Source organism: Rattus rattus, chromosome X (genome assembly GCF_011064425.1).
Source record: "Rattus rattus isolate New Zealand chromosome X, Rrattus_CSIRO_v1, whole genome shotgun sequence".
Taxonomy (NCBI): Eukaryota; Metazoa; Chordata; class Mammalia; order Rodentia; family Muridae; genus Rattus; species Rattus rattus.
This window is the reverse complement of record NC_046172.1, coordinates 129,256,789-129,274,160: the sequence shown is the minus strand read 5'-3', so window position 1 is coordinate 129,274,160 and position 17,372 is coordinate 129,256,789. Positions and strand designations below refer to the sequence as shown.

The 17,372-nt window shown below is 46.9% G+C and overlaps 1 protein-coding gene across 1 annotated transcript; it reads right to left on the bottom strand.

Moving 5' to 3' along the window:
• Window positions 1-11,748: 11,748 nt before the first annotated feature.
• Dusp9 (dual specificity phosphatase 9) lies at window positions 11,749-13,786 on the bottom strand. Its single transcript, XM_032889512.1, is given in 4 exon segments — window positions 11,749-11,787; window positions 11,789-12,075; window positions 12,345-12,800; window positions 13,295-13,786. Coding segments are annotated over 4 exon segments (1,245 nt in total). The 5' UTR covers window positions 13,758-13,786.
• Between the last annotated feature and the right edge of the window lie 3,586 nt (window positions 13,787-17,372).

Sequence of the window (17,372 nt, the reverse complement as noted above, 5' to 3'; positions counted from 1 at the left end):
AGTCTTTAAGGGACAGGTAGAATTCAGGGAGTATCTCTTGTGTGTATCATAAGAGAACATTGCCTCACCAGATCTTGGCCAAACAGGACTCATACAAATGTGAGTAACAGGGGTTTCAGAGAAGCTCAACTTGTAGGGCTATGTGGGTAACAGGTTTTGTTGTTATTTTGAGACTAAATCTCATGTAGTACACCTGACTGGCTTTAAGCTTGCTGTGTGGCCTTCAACGTCTGACTCTCAGGCTTCCACTTCCTGAGTGCTGGAATTAACGGTGTGCAATGTGGTGCTGGGGATAAACCCAGGATTTAGCACATGGTAGGCAGGCATTCTACCGACTGAATCTCATACCCAACCTGAGATAGGAGCTCTTTAGGATTTGGATAGATGGGCTTGGCAACAGATCTAGGGAAAGATTTCCGCTGGGATGGCTTTGGGGGAGAGGTAATGAGATCATTCTTGGATATGGTAAGTTAAAGATGCTCGAGGAATCTAAAAGTAGAGAAAACACCAACTTGTGCTTCACTCTTCTTTTAGCAGAATAAAAAAGCTCAGTAACGGAGCAAAGGCCACACAGCTTATGGCAGAGTGAGAATCTAAAAACCACTCTCTTACCCTGAATCCTGCTTGCTTCTATGTGAGGGAGAGTGCTTGCTTAGGACATAAGGATTGGGTAACTGAAGAAAAAGAGAGTTCTTTCTAGTCCCCTCTTAGGAGAAGTCTAATTTCAGTTTTAACTTTAAAAGATTTTGTGTAACTGTTAGCATCCTTGTGACTTCATTCAATGTCCCATTAAATAGAAACCCTGGAAATCTAATTGTAGTAGGGGTAGCGATAAGATCTAGGCCCGATAAGATCCCTCTAGAGTTTAGGTAAAGAATAGCCCAGAAGTGGAATAGTAATGGTGACTGGGAGATGGACACTTCTGAGTTCATATGAGGAACAAGGCACGTGATACAGAGAACTTTTAGTTGAAATGGGACCCAGTGGAAGTGTGCTGTCAGGGGAAGGGCAGGAGTGGGTCACGGGTGACTAAAGAATGTGACCAAGAACCCAGGAAAGAGTTGGCAACATAGCCATAAGTTCCTTCCTGACAGGCACGTATGTCCAAAGGATATGTTGCAGTCACATTCTCTACCCAGGCCTAGCTTTATCCAGGCCTCCTATCTTCATCCCCAGCTGCAGGTGAGCATTTTATGTGTGGTATGGGAATCAGATTCAGGTTGTCAGACTTTCGTGGCTAGAGCTTTCACAAATTGAGTAAACTGAGCAAGTTTCACAAACTTGCCAGCCCAACAAAAGAACCTTTTAAAAGTAATTTTCAATATTTTCAACCCTATCTGGCTATTCTGATCAATATTAAAACCTTACCCTCAGGTCTCCTCCCTCACTATCTAAGGAGATTTTTGACAGCTCCCCTTCCTGAGGGGCTATATCTTACTTACCTTGAATGATTATCTGAGCAGAAAAACAAGTGTATTTTGCCAGATTCTCCTTGTAGAACTTTTATAAATCTTTAAAAATTAATTAATGTGTATGAGTGTTTGCCAGCATGCATATCTGTACACCATTTGCATACCTGGTGCTCTCAGAGGTCAGGAGAGGGCAAAAGATCCCTTGAATTAGAATTATAGATGGTGGTTAGCCATCATCTGAGCACTGAGAGTTGATCCCAGTTCCTCCAGAAGAACAGCAGCAATCAGTGCTCTTAACCACTGAGTCATCTTCCCATACTGTTTTTGCAATTTTTTGGTGTGCTGCTTTATGTACTTTTCAGTTCTGTTTCAAGTTGGTCCAATGCTTTATTTAAAATTAGTACTAGGATTGGCTTTGCCTTAAAATCCACTTTGTCGATATTACCATAGCAACAACTACTTTTTGTTAATGTTTTCTACTAGTTAAAAAAAAATCCTTTTCTGGAGGCTGGAGAGATGGCTCAGTGGCTAAGAGCACTGACTGCTCTTCCAGAGGTCCTGAGTTCAATTCCCACAACCACATGGTGGCTCACAACCATCTGTAATGGAATCTGATGCCCTCTTCTGGTGTGTCTGAAGTCAGCTGCAGTGTACTCATATACATTAAATAAATAGTTTAAAAAATCCTTTTCCAAGATTAAATTTTTTTATGGGGCTGGAGAGATTGATTAGTAGTTAACAGAACTTGTTACCCTTGCAGAGGATGTAGGTTCAATTTCTACCACCCACAGCTGATCCACAAGCATCAATAACTCCAGTGCCAGGGGATCCAACACTCCCTCCTCTGTCATCCTAGAGCCCTAAGCATGTATGTGGTGCACATACATGCACGAGGGCAAACTACTCATACACTTAAATTGAAATGTTTTTAAAAAAGGTGAGTGTGGTAGCGCAGGTCTTTAATCCCAGCCCCTGGAAGGCAGAGGTAGGCAGAACTCTGAGAGTTCAGGGCCAGCCTGGTCTACATAGGCATTCTAGCCAACCAGGTCTATACAATAAGACCCTGTCTAAAAATAAAAATTAAATTTTATTGGGATAGAATTCACTCACCCAGTACAAAATTCATGGTTTAAAGTGTAAATTTTGGCTAGGCATGGTGGCACAGGCTTGTAATTCCAGCACTTATCCTGGGGTACATGAGATATTGCTACATTTTCAGTCCCAATATCATGTACAGGTCAATGAGTTTCCCAAAAATCACTACTGTCTACTACAAAAAGAAACCCCGTACCCATTAGCAGTCATGCCTCCCACAGGCGTTCGAGGGCATTTCATGGCTTTGATTTGCATTTCTTTGATGATAAATGATGTCACACACATCTTTTCATGCACTTATTAGTCAGTGTGTGTGTGTGTGTGTGTGTGTGTGTGTGTGTTTGAAACAGAGTCTTATGTCAGTTAAATGGCCCAAAACTTGTTATGTGGCTGAGCCTACCTAGCCTTGGACTTCTGATCCTCTCTACTTGTTCATTTTTTTGAGTCATATGTCTTTTTGTTAATGAGTTCTTTATATTTTCTAGTTAGTAGATCCTTATCAGATATGCAATTTGTAAGTATTTTCTCCCACTCCACCAGCCATCTTTTTACTCTTTGATGCACAAGTGTTTTAGTCTTGTGATAAACTCCAGTAGTTTTCTTAGTTTCCTGTGTTGTGATGTATGTTGTCTGACTTTCCTGGGGGAGATATGAACAAATGTCTGTTCATCTCAGACGAAGCACTGATGACAGACAGACTAAAGAAATGATTCCACCAACTGTAGCTCAGTGAACTGCTGAGTTTACCGGTGTTTCTTACAGGATCACAGGTGAAGGGTTACTTACAGGAGCATGGGTGACTCAAAGGCAGCTGTATCTCTGCAAAGCCCATCCCAGCATGGATGATGGATGACTCATGAAAGCTACATCCCTGGAGCTTCCTGAACAATTTGCTGGCAGCTCAGCCTACAGTTGTTTACTGCTTTTTTAACTGTGGGGGAAGAATCTTGTAAATTTTTGTGTTCTCAAAGCCTTATTTTCCCTTAATTCCCTGAGCCTAATATGTTACATGAGCTTCCCTCCTCTCTACAGGAGGTAATGTTTCAATTTGGAGGACATAGCTATACAGTAGTTTCATACATGAAGAACCATTGTCTAATCCTGATCACAAAGTTAATGATTATATTTTCTTTTACGTGGTTGTTGCAGTAACTTTTTGATAATATATGGATAAACACATATTCACTCCAAACGGGGCACAAACAGATGGAAGGAATATTCCACCATTGGGGCAAGTAAGTTTAATTGGGGCTGCTTACAGGAGAATAGGTGAGGGGTTACCTATAAGGATCATGGGTAATTTGACAGCAGCTACAGTACTGAGGAACTTTTCCTCCTTTAGAAATTGTGAGACTTTTATATATCTCAAGGAAGGGTAGAGCTTTAGGGAAAGGAGCCAGATCCCCCTTTCAAGAGGAAATTTTAGGGGGCCCAATCTTGAGATTTTCTTGCTGTAATCACAGCTGCTATGATTTTAAGATGGTAATACCACATCTTGCTAAGACCATCACCCCCAAACAGTAGTTTTTAGAAATGATTTGTTTATTTTATGTATGTGAGTACACTGTTGCTCTCTTCAGACACCAGAAGAGGGCCTCAGATCCCATTACAGATGGTTGTGAGTCACCATGTGAGTGCTGGGAATTGAACTGAAGACCTCTGGAAGAGCAGCCAGTGCTCTAAACCATAGTTTAACTTCTGCATTTTCGTCTTAAATAGATTTTGAGTTGTCTTTTGTATATCACTTGATGTTAGGGTCCAAGTTCTTGTATATATGTGTGCATGTGTGCACATGCATGTACACATGTGCTTATCTGTGTGACACTTTTTCCTTGGGACACATAAACAAGCGTTTACTTACCCAAGACAAGGAACTGCTGACAGACCAAAGTAAAAGTTCAACTTAATGAACTAATGAGTTTATTGGGGTTCCTTATAAGAGTATGGGTGAAAGGCCATTTACAGGAACATGGAGAACTCAAAGACAGCTGCATCACTAAAAGCCATCCTAGCATGGGTGACAAGTGATGAAAGTGGGAACTCTGGACATCTCTGCACATTTCAGACAGTTCAACGATTCAGAGAATTTCTCCTCAGCAGTTCTCTTACTGATAATCTCTAAGAATGAATTGCTACAGAACTCTCTCTCTCTCTCTCTCTCTCTCTCTCTCTCTCTCTCTCTGTGTGTGTGTGTGTGTGTGTGTGTGTGTGTGTGTGTGTGTGTGTGTGAATGGACAGAACAGTATTTTGTGTGTCTTCCTCTATCATTGTTTATCTTATTGCCTTGGGAATGGATTTCTTTCTGAACCAAGAGCTCACCATTTTGGCTAGGCTAGATGGCCATTAAATCCTAAGAATCTATGTGTCTCTCTGCTCATCCACCAATGGAGTCACAGGCACATGCATTCATTCCAGGCATTTAATATGAATGCTGAGGATTTCAACTCAGGTCTGTACATACCACAATACTCCTACCACAGAACCATCTTCTCTTTCTCTTCTTCTTCTTCTTCTTCTTCTTCTTCTTCTTCTTCTTCTTCTTCTTCTTCTTCTTCTTCTTCTTCTTCTTCTTCTTCTTCTTCTTCTTCTTCTTCTTCTTCTTTTTGTATTAACTTGAGTGTTTCTTCTTACATTTAATGTTATTCCCTTTCCTGGTTTCGGCCAACATCCCCTAATCCTCCCCTTCCTTCTTTTAGGGGTGTTCCCCCCCATCCTCCCCCCATTGCCGCCCTCCCCCCAACAATCTAGTTCACTGGGGGTTCAGTCTTAGCAGGACCCAGGGCTTCCCCTTCCACTGGTGCTCTTACTAGGATATTCATTGCTACCTATGAGGTCAGAGTCCAGGATCAGTCCATGTATAGTCTTTAGGTAGTGGCTTAGTCCGTGGAAGCTCTGGTTGCTTGGCATTGTTGTTCATATGGGGTCTCAAGCCCCTTCAAGCTCTTCCAGTTCCTTCTCTGATTCCTCCAACGGGGATCCTGTTGTCAGTTCAGTGCTTTGCTGCTGGCATTGGCCTCTGTATTTGCTGTATTCTGGCTGTGTCTCTCAGGAGCGATCTACATCCAGTTCCTGTCGGCCTGCACTTCTTTGCTTCATCCATCTTGTCTAATTGGGTGGCTGTATATGTATGGGCTACATGTGGGGCAGGCCCAACTTTCTTCTTTTACATAGGTTGTCTAGTTGTCCTGGCATCATTCATTCATTCATTCATTCATTCATTTTTTGAGACAGGGTCTTACAATGTAGCCCTGGCAGTCCTGGAACTAACCATGTAGACCACATTGGCCTAGAATGCACAGAGATCCGCCTACCTCTCCTTCCTGAATTCTGAAGTTAAGCACCTGCTAGGTCTCTTTTTCTTGAGTCTCAATTCTATTCCATTTATCCATATGTCAGTATCATAGTGTCTTTTTTTTTTTTCCGGAGCTGGGGACCAAACCCAGGGCCTTGCGCTTGTTAGGCAAGCGCTCTACCACTGAGCTAAATACTGATAAGTTTTGAAATCAGGATGCATGAGTCCTTTAATTTTGATCTTTTCAAAATTGTTTTGTCCATTCTATGTTTCTTGGATTCCCATATAAATTCTTAACATCCGTTTGTCAATTTCTTCCAATAATCTGTAGATTGTGATGGACTGAATGGGTTCATTCCCAACTCATGTGTTGAAATCCCAACTCTCACTAGAATTCTAATACTTGGAAACTGGGCCCCTAAAGAAATAATTAATGAAGCCATCAGGATGGCTGATAATATTAGTGTCTTTATAACAAACACCAGAGAGCTCATATATGTTCTCTCTCTCTCTCTCTCTCTCTCTCTCTCTCTCTCTCTCTCTCACACACACACACACACACACGAATTAAATAAAATCTTTGGAAAAACGGAAAATACATTTTAGAGACTAGTTTCATGAAGGATTGGAAGTGAAACTCAGAGCTTTGTGCTTGCCAGACAAGCACTCCATCAACTAAGCTGCATTTGCAGCTTCAAGCCTTTACTTTTTAAAGCCAGGTGTGGACTTTTTAGTTGATAATAGTGTTTACCTTTCTGTACTCTGAATACATCACTCTATTGCCTTCTGACGTACATTGTTTCTGACCAAAAGTCAGGTGTTAAATTGTCTTTGTGGGTCCCTTTTTTCTTGCTACTTTCTCAATTTGTGTACCTTTGTCTTTAAACAGTGACTGTGAAGTATCTATGAGTGGCTCTCTTTCTGTTTGCTATGATTGGGATATAGTTTAATTGTGTCCCCCTCAAAAGTTTATGTGATGAAAGACTTGGACTCCGGGGTGGCAGAACTGGAAGGTGGTGGAGCCTTTAAGAGATGGAGCCTGCTAGAGGTCCTTAGGTTATTTGGGGTGTGCTTCTGGGAAATAGTTCTGTGTGTCCCCTTGAGTTCTAGCATGGGCTGTTATAAAACGAGAAAGGCTAGCCCCCATAATCCCTCTGTTCCTGTCTTGATATGCAATAGTCACTTGTGCTGTTGCTGTCTCTGTTCCGAGCTGATGCAGCTTAGTGGTGGCCCTTGTCTCAAGAGTCTTCTTTATGCTCTTTCTACTTTAAAAATTTAAAACTGTGACCTAAATTCACCTCTTTTCCTCATTATTAACCTCTGTGAGGTATGTCTTTATGGTGAAACATTGACTGATAACCAGTTTTTATTAGTGTGGTTTGTTGAATTTCTTCCATCTGATTATTTTTTTCATAAAACTTTGAATTTTTTCAAACATTTATTCTGCTCGTATAGTGTAGCTATTTCCTCCAAATAGAAACACTCCTTCCAAGAGGACTGACATAACTTAGAAGGCTCAGGAAGTTCACAAAACTTAGAAGGTTCAGGAAGCTCTTGAAATGAGGTTCTCTAGGCTCCTCCCCAAGATTATATAAGCAGGGATCAATTTCTCCACCCCCAAGACTTTTTTGTTCTGTTTTGTTTGATACAGGGTTTGTCCGTGTAGCCCTGGATGTCCTGGAACTCCCTCCATAGACCAGGCTGGCCTCCAACTCAGAGATACATCTGTCTCTCTGCCTTCCATGTACTGGTATTAAAAGCATGTGCCACCACCACCCAGCCAAAGATTTATTTTGTTATTTTTTATTTCATGTTCATGTGTATAGGTCTGAGTGTATGTACGTGCACCATTTGCATAAAAATGCCCCATAGAGGCCAGAAGCATGCATTGAATTCCTGAGAACTGAAGTTGTAGGTGGTTGTGAGCTGTCTGATGTGGGTGCTGGGAACTTACTTAATCCAAGTCCTCTGCAAGAGTTACCCACTGACATCTCTCTAGCTTCAGCAGCAAACAGTGTTTGAGTAGAGACTCTCCAGGAGGCCAAGCAGCCTGCAAGTTGTTCAGGGAGGTCTTGTAAGTAATCCTTAACCAGTGTCCCTTTAAGTAAGCCCCAATAAACTAATTGGTTCAGTAAGCTAGAGTTGGGTAAATTGTTTATTTGATATGTTGGGGGATGAATACATGTTTATTCCCATCTCCCCTAGGAAGAGTCAGCAGCAGCTTGTTTCTCTTTCTTATTCTTTATATCTCCAGTTACTAAACACCTTGGATGCTTAATGCTGTCCCATGGGTCATGTTATACTTTCTACTTATTCCAGTGTTTTCTATTTATTTCTCTCTTGACTTCTGCATTAATAGAGGCTTTTCCTTCATCATTCATGTTTTCTTACTCTAGTCTGGAATTAGCATACTCTATTCTTTCTAGAAGTTGCCCTAGAAAACTAGTGAGTGGTCCATTGCAGGAGTTAAGAAGCTAACACCATGCTATACAAAGGCAAAGCAGCTGAAAACGAAGCACTTTTTCAAATCCATCACTCATCCTCATCAGGTTGGAGTGGGGCAGACACACATAGGAACCCAAGGAACTCCTGTTCCACTCATGACGATTGAAGACTTGCTCCACAGAAATTGTTGAATTGTGGAGGCCTAGAGTAAAAATTAAAGTAGGCCAGAAAATTAAAATTTGTAGTTTTGTGTGCTCTTGGGAACTTTTTCTTTCTAAAAAGAAAAGTTCTAAAAAGAAAAAGTTCTTTCTTTGTTGTAGGGCTCCAACAAAGAACAAGCTCATGCTTCTGACAGGGGAAGAGAATCTAGGCATTCTAAGCCCTGTCCTAACCTCAAAAAAAAAAAAAAAGCTGCTGAGGCAAGGCTTACCTTTATTGAAGCCTTTGTGGCAGGGGTGGGTAGATGGGGAAAGGGAGTTCTCTGTGGTCATCCTGCCTCACCTTTGGGGAGACAGAACATTAAAAGCACAGCCTAGAGTCATAGGCTCCCCAAAACAGCACTATAGACCATGGCCTCTCCCTGCCACTTCACTATTACACTACAGGAGACTTGTAGGATTCCTTTCTCCTGGTAATCAGGGGGTGTTACTTTTCTTTTCATTCAACTTTGACCCAAATTTAAATTCAAGATAGTATGCATACTCATTTGTTTCTATAGGGATATTTTTCAAGGTCATTTATTACATTTGTTTGCTGCTGTCACAAATTACCATAAATTTGGTGACTTAGAGGAGCACTTTGACTGCTATGGTGGTAGCACTTGTCTGTCATTCTGGAGAGGTGGAGGTAAGAGGATCAGAAATTCAAAGGTATCCTCAGCCTCACAGTGAATTAAGTAAATTTGAAGCCAGATGGGGTTAAATTTGACTATGCCACAGAGAGAGGCAGAGGAGTAAGGAAAACCTCACAGTTTTATATACTAACAGGTATGGGAAGCTACATTCCTGTACAGGTTCCTGGCTCCTGGTCCCAGGCTGTGTCCCCAGGCATTTTTGTTTTCTCCATCTTTATTAAATTGGGTATTTCTTATTTACATTTCAATTGTTATTACCTTTCCCGGTTTCCAGGCCGACATCCCCCTAACCCCTCCCCCTCCCCCATTACTGCCCTCCCCTCAACAATCCTGTTCACCCAGGGACTAAGCCACTACCCAAAGACTATACATGGACTGACCCAGGCACTTTTGAGCTGGCCTTCCTCACTGGTGGCTTTTTCCTCCCTTTTGTCTCAGAGCATTTCTCTCATCAGCTCAGCCATTTGGCCACAGGATTTTAAATTTCACCCACATTTCAGGGAGCATTTAAGGAGTGCTACCTGAACATCTTGCTGTTCCTAAAGTTCTTAAGTCCATTGCTGCAGTTGGGATCTTGAATGTCTCTCAAAAATCCATGTTCAAGGGCTTAGTCCCTCAGGTGGTATACTGGGAAGTGGAGCCCAGTGGGAAGGAAGATGTCTTTAGTTTGTTTGAAGGGTCTTTGGGGACTCCAGTCCCTTTTTCTTCCTCTCTTTTCCCTCTTGGTAATGAAGCATCCAATTATGCTTCATTACACAGTCCCACCATTTGGTACTGCCTTGTCAGAGGCCCAGAGTGAAGGGGCCAAGCAGGCATGGCCTGCAACACTGAAACGAGAGCCAAAAATCAATCTTTTCCCTCTACAAGCATATTGCCTCATGTATTCCTTGTGCTAACTGGAAATCTGACTGAAACAACCAAGCCTCCATTACATTCTCCTCTATACTGTTCCCTGCTCACCTTCTGCTGCTTTTCCTTCTGCTTTATCTCTAAGCTGAAAACACAGATTTCCAGCTATTGCATGGAGAAAGCACTGGCAGTATCGAGTGGAGCCGTACCTGAAACTTAGACGACCCAGTATGTAGGCTTTACCTCACATTTCTGGTGGGTCATGAACACTGCTCTCCCTACCCTTGCCCAGGCTTTTGCAGCCTTGATTCCACATTGTGTGGTACGCATAGCCTGTGCCCTTTCCCTGAAGTCCTAGGCACCCTCAGCAAACCAACTCTGACTCACAGCTTGGGGGTCACTTGCAACTTCATGACTGATTTGATTCCCAACTCTGTGGTACTGGCCACACATTTTATCACATTCCCCTCTGGAAATGCAAACATGCAGTTTCTTCATGGCTGGCGCATTGTTGTAACCCGCTTCCTGAAGTATGTGATAGAATAAGAGTTCAAATGGCTTGAGAGAGACCTGGTAGCCAATAGGCAGTGCACACAGATGGAGAACGATGGATCGGTGAAGGGCAGGCTTCCCTTTCATTTCCCTCCCTTCCCTGAGGAGCCCAAGAAGCAGCCATCTCTCTGTTCAGTACCTTAAATAAACTGTTTATTCAGGAGGAACAATTAAAGAAAGTGATTTTGATGTGGATTACAAAAACAAAGAAGCACAAGTTTTTCCAGGTTCAAAGACTAGATGGTCCTGCTGCCATAGGTCCTGCCAGCTCCAGGCTGAGTATGTGAGTGGGCCAGTGTGCATGTGCGCGCACACACACACATACACAAACTGTCTACAACGGGGTGTGGACTGAAATGAATGACCATGTGTGTCTGCAGCTTGGTCCCTTCCCTGCCCCCCAAACCAACAGTGGCTGTGTGAGACGCACAGCAGCAAAATTGAGGCCTTCATCTTTCCCTCCCTCCCCCTTAGCTCTCGCGCTGAGACCCCATCTTCTCCAGTGGCAGTTTGACCACCCTCAGTCACAAAGAGTCTCAGTGATCCTGTCAAGACATCTGGGGGAGGAGGAAAGAAACAGTCAGGGCACCAGATGTGTAGCTGGGATCTCGCTCATTGGCTCCCAGATCCATGCCCTCCCAAGTGACACTGCCCAGCAAAAAGCCACCCAGAGAGGCTGTCCCTGTGGATGCGGAGAGCAACCACTGTGTTTCTGGGTCCACACCCCACAGCTCCAAAAGGTCTAGCTAAGCCCTAGTCAGAGAGTCAAAGTGGTCAGGTTTGTTCCCACAGGTGGACATTTGGGGATTGTCCATATGGAACCAAGAGCAAGTTCCTGTGGTTTGACAGGAAATTATGATACACTTTTCCTAAAGATGAAACACCAAGAAGGGTCAGGGCCCTGGCAGCAATCTGGAATGGTCTCTTGGATAGGCAGCCCCAATCCTACCCTGAAAAAATAAAGTAACAGTCACAGAAGAGGCAGGTTCTGGAGCATGGTCCCGCCCTAGAGCGGTGCAGGTTAGGCCCGTAGCCACGGGCCCACCCATAGGCACGTGTAATAGAATCTGGGGCTGGCCTCGAGTGGGTAGGGCAGGTTTCTGCTCTGTTCCTGCTCCACCATCCCTGCATGAGGTATTGAGCTTTCCCTCCCCCTTTCCCCTTTCCCCTCTTCCTGCTTATGGCTGTATCCCATCCCTGCTAATACTAGGGGTCATAAGTAAGGACCAGCCCAGCAGCTCCAGACAGCTTTATGTGGGATCCAGCTCAAAAACCCCATCGCTGGTGGGGGGTAGTAAAAAAGGAAGGTGGGTCTGAGACAGTGGACTCTGGCCCCCCACTGCCCCTCCCACCAGAGCGCTTCTCCCCCAGGCGCAGGCTGCGTTCAAAGTCTAGCAGTTGCCCCATAAAGTTGAAGTTAGGTGAGATGTTAGACTTCTTCCGCTTGACCAAGTCGTAGGCATCGTTGAGTGAGAGGTTAAGCTTCTGCATGAGGTAGGCCACGGTGACAGTGACAGAGCGGCTGACCCCTGCCAGACAGTGGACGAGCACCCCACAGTTCTGCGACAAGGCCTCATCTAGGTAGAATAGGAAAGAACAGAAACACCCCCTAAGGGTCAGCATGAGTGAGGCCAAAGCTAAGTGAATTTCTGGGGTCATCATCGCTGTCTCCCCACCCTGCTTAGAGCATATCTGGGAGGTCTCACTGGTAGCTAACCTGAGCTCTACCCCTACCTCCCCAAGTGTCACATGTGCTCTGGGAATGCAGAGAGTAAGGAGGAGGTGGCCAGGAATCAGTCTGGTGGGTGGATAGAGTGGGCTGGGGGAGGGAGTAGGGAGGACTCACCGATGAATGCAATGGCCTCCGGAAAGAACTGAGACAGATTCTGGCTCCAATGATCAGAGATGGGGATCTGCTTGTAGTGGAAGTCACCATTCTTTTCAAAGAGGTTAGGAAGGTTAGGGGTGACATTGAGGATATAGCGGATGCCAAGCTTGGCAAGGCTCTCCAAATTGGCTGAATCGCGAGCACTGCCTAGGTAGAGATTGGGCAGGATCTGGGCTGGGAAGGGTGGTAGCAGCCCAGCTGGAGGGGATGTGGTGCTCTCAGAATCTAGGCCACAGCTCAAGGTGTCTCGGTCAGCCTCGGACTCTGCATCAGAGAAATCAGTGCTCAAGCACAGGCCACCAAGCCCTACCACAGGCACTGGGCTAGACATTGAGCCCAGGCCTGAGCCAGCGCGACCACTGAAGCTGGTTTCACACAGGTGAGGACACTCGGCCTGGAATTTGCTGAAGCCGCCTGTCAGGAAAAAAGGGTGAGGTCTTACTAACATGCCTTCCTGGCAGCCAGGTATCCCTGGCCTATACAGCTCCCCGGATTGGGGGTTGCAGATATTGCTAAAGGGAACACATAAGCCAGCAGATTCCTTACTCGTGCTATGCTATGGACACCCATCCACCCTCGCTCAGCATGGCAAGTGCCCAATGCAGCCCTTAGTCCCGGGGCAATAGCCTGTGACCCAGGTTGTTTCAGATCAATTCTCCCCATTTTCCAGATTTATAAATGGGCTTGGAGGGATGAAGGACTTGCCCAAGGTCATGCTCATCCCCCCACCTCCAAAAGCTCTCCAGCAGCTTATTGGAGGGAGGCCCTTACCCTATATTTTAGACAAAATAAGACTGAGTTTGCCGAAGGTTAAATTAATTATGAACTCCCCTTGGGAAGAAGGACCTTTTCTCCCGACCTGAGGCCTCTCCAGAGCGCTCTCTCTCAGACCACTGACCCTCACTTACCCTGTAGGTAGTATGCTGGGTAGCCTTCTTCCCGCAGCTTCTGGAGCAGGATGCCCAGCACCGAGTCAGCATCCCACTCTTCAGCTTCCGCTTTAGCCTCGGCTTTGGCCTCCGCTTCGGCCTCGGCTTTGGCCTCCGCTTCAGCCTCGGCTTTGGCCTCCGCTTCGGCCTTAGCTTCAGCCTCCGTTGCTTCGGGCTGGCACTGGTCACTACCCTGGTCATAGAGGATCACAGGGGCCGGTGGCGGAGGCTGCACCGGTGGCCCAGGCAAGAGCGACCGCACCGACATGCTCCCTCTTCGCAGACGGCGCAGCATCAGCGAGGGCAGGGCCACGCTCAGCGCCCCGCAGATGCGCGCCGACTCATACAGCTCCCGGCTGCGGCAGTCCAGTATCAGAAGCTGTGGGCGCGGGGACGACAGCTCCTGACGCAGCCACAGGCATGACCGACTCAGACTCTCCATGGTCGCGCAGCGTCCTGCACGTCGGGCAGCGGGCGCTGTGGAGAGAGTCAAGGCGCGGGGTGAGGGCAAGTTTTCTCTACTCCCGCAGCGTGGACCAGGCTACTGAGGCGGGAAGTCAACCCCTGTCCTGAGGGAAGGCGCTTAGTGTCCCCGCAGGGACATTCCTCTACCGCCTGCTTCTCTCCTCGCGCTCCACCCACATTGAGAACACCAAGGAAGGCGCCCCGGGAAAAAGACCCGAGGCTGCCGCCACTTGGGCGCTGTTCCCTGCCCCACTTAACACATGGAGTTTTCAAGAGACATACCCCAGAAGATAGCTAGGCGTCTAGCGGCCTCTTGAATGAAGGCATTTTCTGAGGTGCTAGGAGGACTAAAACCAGTTCCCTCCACACCCCTTTTCTGACTTTCTCATTTACTCTGATCTCCATCACTCCCCAAGTTCGATTTTGGATGGGTGGAGAAGTTGGGTTCAAGGCCCGGCTCTCCTCTCTAGCCGGGAAGACCCAGAGAACAAGAGGGTCACCGAGGTGATGGGCCTCGGCGAGTCCCGTCCCGTAAGAGCTGACTCGGCCCCACTCCTACCCACCCCAGGAGAGAACAAAAGGAGAGACCTGGAGCGAGATCCAGAGGCAGGAGGCCAAACGCGGACGTCCTGACCACAGCTAGTGCCAAGGCAGGGCGCAGGTATCGTTCATGGAGACGGAGTCCCCAGGCTCCGATGCTCAGAGAGGGCGGAGTGGTGGAGCAGGCTCACACGTGGAAGCCAAGCCTCGCGCCACTCGTGCGCTGCCCGCTTCCTGGCTGCCGGATCCAGATTCCACCTTGGAAGGCTCTGCCTTCGGACGGACTAAGTAGCAGCTCAAAGGGGCGGGACGGGGCGGGGCGGTGGGGCGGGCTCAGGGGGCAGGCGAGCCAACCAGTGCTAACGAATAGCCTGGTGGGAGTTGCAAACCTCAAGCTGAGCTAGGGCTTCCACCCAGGCGGGACAGGGTCGGGGCAGAGGCCAAGGGCAGGTCGGGGGCCCAGCAGGGGACATGTTGCAGTTGCCCCTGCTTGGCGCCAGTCTGGTCCCTGGAAGCAGGAAGAGGGGTGGGGACAAAAGCCCAGAGCCCCAGAACCAGAAACTGTCTCGAACAACTCAACAATCCTGATCTGGAACTAGATGGCCCCCATCTGTATAATGGGCTAATCGGAGCCTTCTAAAGTGTTCTACTGTGAGATGCCACTAAAAAACTGAAGTCACAAGGCAGTTCCCGGGTGCGCTATTTCCATCTGGGCTTCATTTGTACATGTCTAGCTAAAGGTACGCAGGAATTCTGAGCACTCGACTTTAAACTGAGACACTGTGCTCTTATCAGGTGAAGGCGAGCGCCTTCCCATAACATCTTTCCCATAACCCCCTGGATGGATCCACGTGGAGGGAAGTAGTTTTACTGCAATATGTCCCTATCCCCATGCTCCTTCTGGCTTTTGCAGTGGTCATGACTATACATGTCAGTGTCCCAGTTTCTGAAACTTCAGCTTGTCTCCACCCTGCCCCATTCCAGAGCACTATTCAGTCCACAAAGGCTAGTGGCCTCCAACCAGCCCATCAGACAGGTAATGAACAGGAAAGACACACAAGGGCTCTCCTTGCCTGGGTCTTCCAGTCCAGCAGGACAGACCAACAATAAGTAAAGGCACTGGACCAGATATCGGGGTGATAAGTGCTGACAATGAAAGGAGAGGCAGGGGAGGCTTCTAAAAAAGCCCCATCTGGCCATGTGTCCTTTCTCTGCTAAAAGCCCAAGAAAAGCAAATAACAGCGTTAAAGGAAAACACACAACAGATAAGATAAAGCTCGCACAAAATAATCAAAGGGTTAAGACCCCGTAGATAAATGGGTAAGGAACTCAAGGACTGCATACTCTGCCCGAAGGAAGGAATGTGATGGGGTAAGAATATTTGGGGAAAGGTTGAAGCTCAGGCAGGGAAGGAAAGCCAATTCAAAAAAATAAGGAAATACTTCCCAGTCACGACATTAGTAGAATGTTCTCAAAATGAGACCGCCAAGAGTTGGCAAGGTTGCTGTGAAACACATGTGGTGTTCTTATCCCAGGAGGGATTTTGTTTTGGTAGCACCATTTTGGAAATAGTGTAGCAATATGCATCAAGAACAGGACAAGAAGGTTGGACGGGGGTGGTGGCCCTCACCTTTAATCTCAGCAGAGGTACTTGGATTTCTGTGAGTTTGAGACCAGCCTGGAGTACAGAACTAGTTCCAGGACAGCTGGGGCTGTACAGAGAAACCTTGTCTCATGAAAACAAAACAACAATTCCAAACAACAAATAAGAACCAGACAAGAAAAACTCATACTTCTGGGGCTACTTCTGGGGCTCTACCTTAAGGAACCAAAGACAAGAAAGCAGACTGGTGCACACAGAATGGGTACTACAAAGCATTTTTCTCAGGAGTGAAAAACTACAAAGCCTTCGAAAGAGTAATATTTAGTACCATTGCAAACCATCTATGCACGTTGAAATGTCTCCTCTCATGAGCCAGAGTTAAGATGAGATGCTGTGTGAAGTGATGACAAGGTAGAGGCAAGCCATACAGGCTCCGACTATCTCGGAGGGCCTTTCAGGTTTTCCCCTTTCCCTACCACTGTAGTTTACCACCAAACTCAGAATACTGAGCCCTGCCTCATCACGTCCCTGCTTCTAGGATGAGTTCCAATGTCGGTATTCAAGGGTTCTGGGCAAATGGGGCTCGGGGGACACAGACCAACCCAGGTCTCCTCTGCTGGCTGCTCATGCCCCAGCCCCTGTGCTCCATTGTTGTCATAGGGAAGCCTGTAGTGTTCCTTCTCTTTCTGCCTAGCCATGGATATCCAGACTGTGTCCTTCCTCCATACCCGACTGTACTTGTAGGGAAGGCCTTGGTTAGGCAGAGGTTGATGACAACAAAGTTCTGCAACATGCCACACTTGTGAGTTGGGCTGACTGGGGCTTGATTATGTTGTGGCCAGGGAAGTGGTGGCATGAGGCCATGGATGCAGACAGCTGAAGAGACAGTATCCCACTCTCCCAGTCCTGGATGCTGTGTGCTTGGAGGGAGAATCTCCAACCAGAGGGAAATAGTGGTATTCCCGGAAATCTAGGTGTGCTCTTAGGAGTAGGCTTTCTAGAGGAAGTGATAGGAACTGCCCTAAGGATGAGCAAGGGAGAGAGGGACCTCCCCATTAAGGAAAGGGACGCCTAGGCATCGACAACCAGCTCCACTCCTGTCCACACCTGAAGAGCACTTTCCCTACACATAATTCCAGGCGCCTGCTAGCAAGGCCCAACCCTAGTGTAAGATTAGAGAGGATGACAGATGCTCACTCTCCAAAGTCAGTGCTCAGTGCCCAAAGCCTGTCTCACCGCAGTGCCAGCCAACAGGTCAAATAGGAACCTGTTGCCACCCCCGCACTGCAGGGTTCGTGAAGCCAAGGGCCCCTCTCCTTCCCTCACTAACCGCCCCACCCCCTGCAGCCTCTGCTTGAGCGCTGGCCCCCACCCGTCCATCCCCCCCCCCTTCTCGCTTCTCACTTCTCCAGCAGTCAGGATTTAGGGAGGCCGAGGCACACGGGGCCC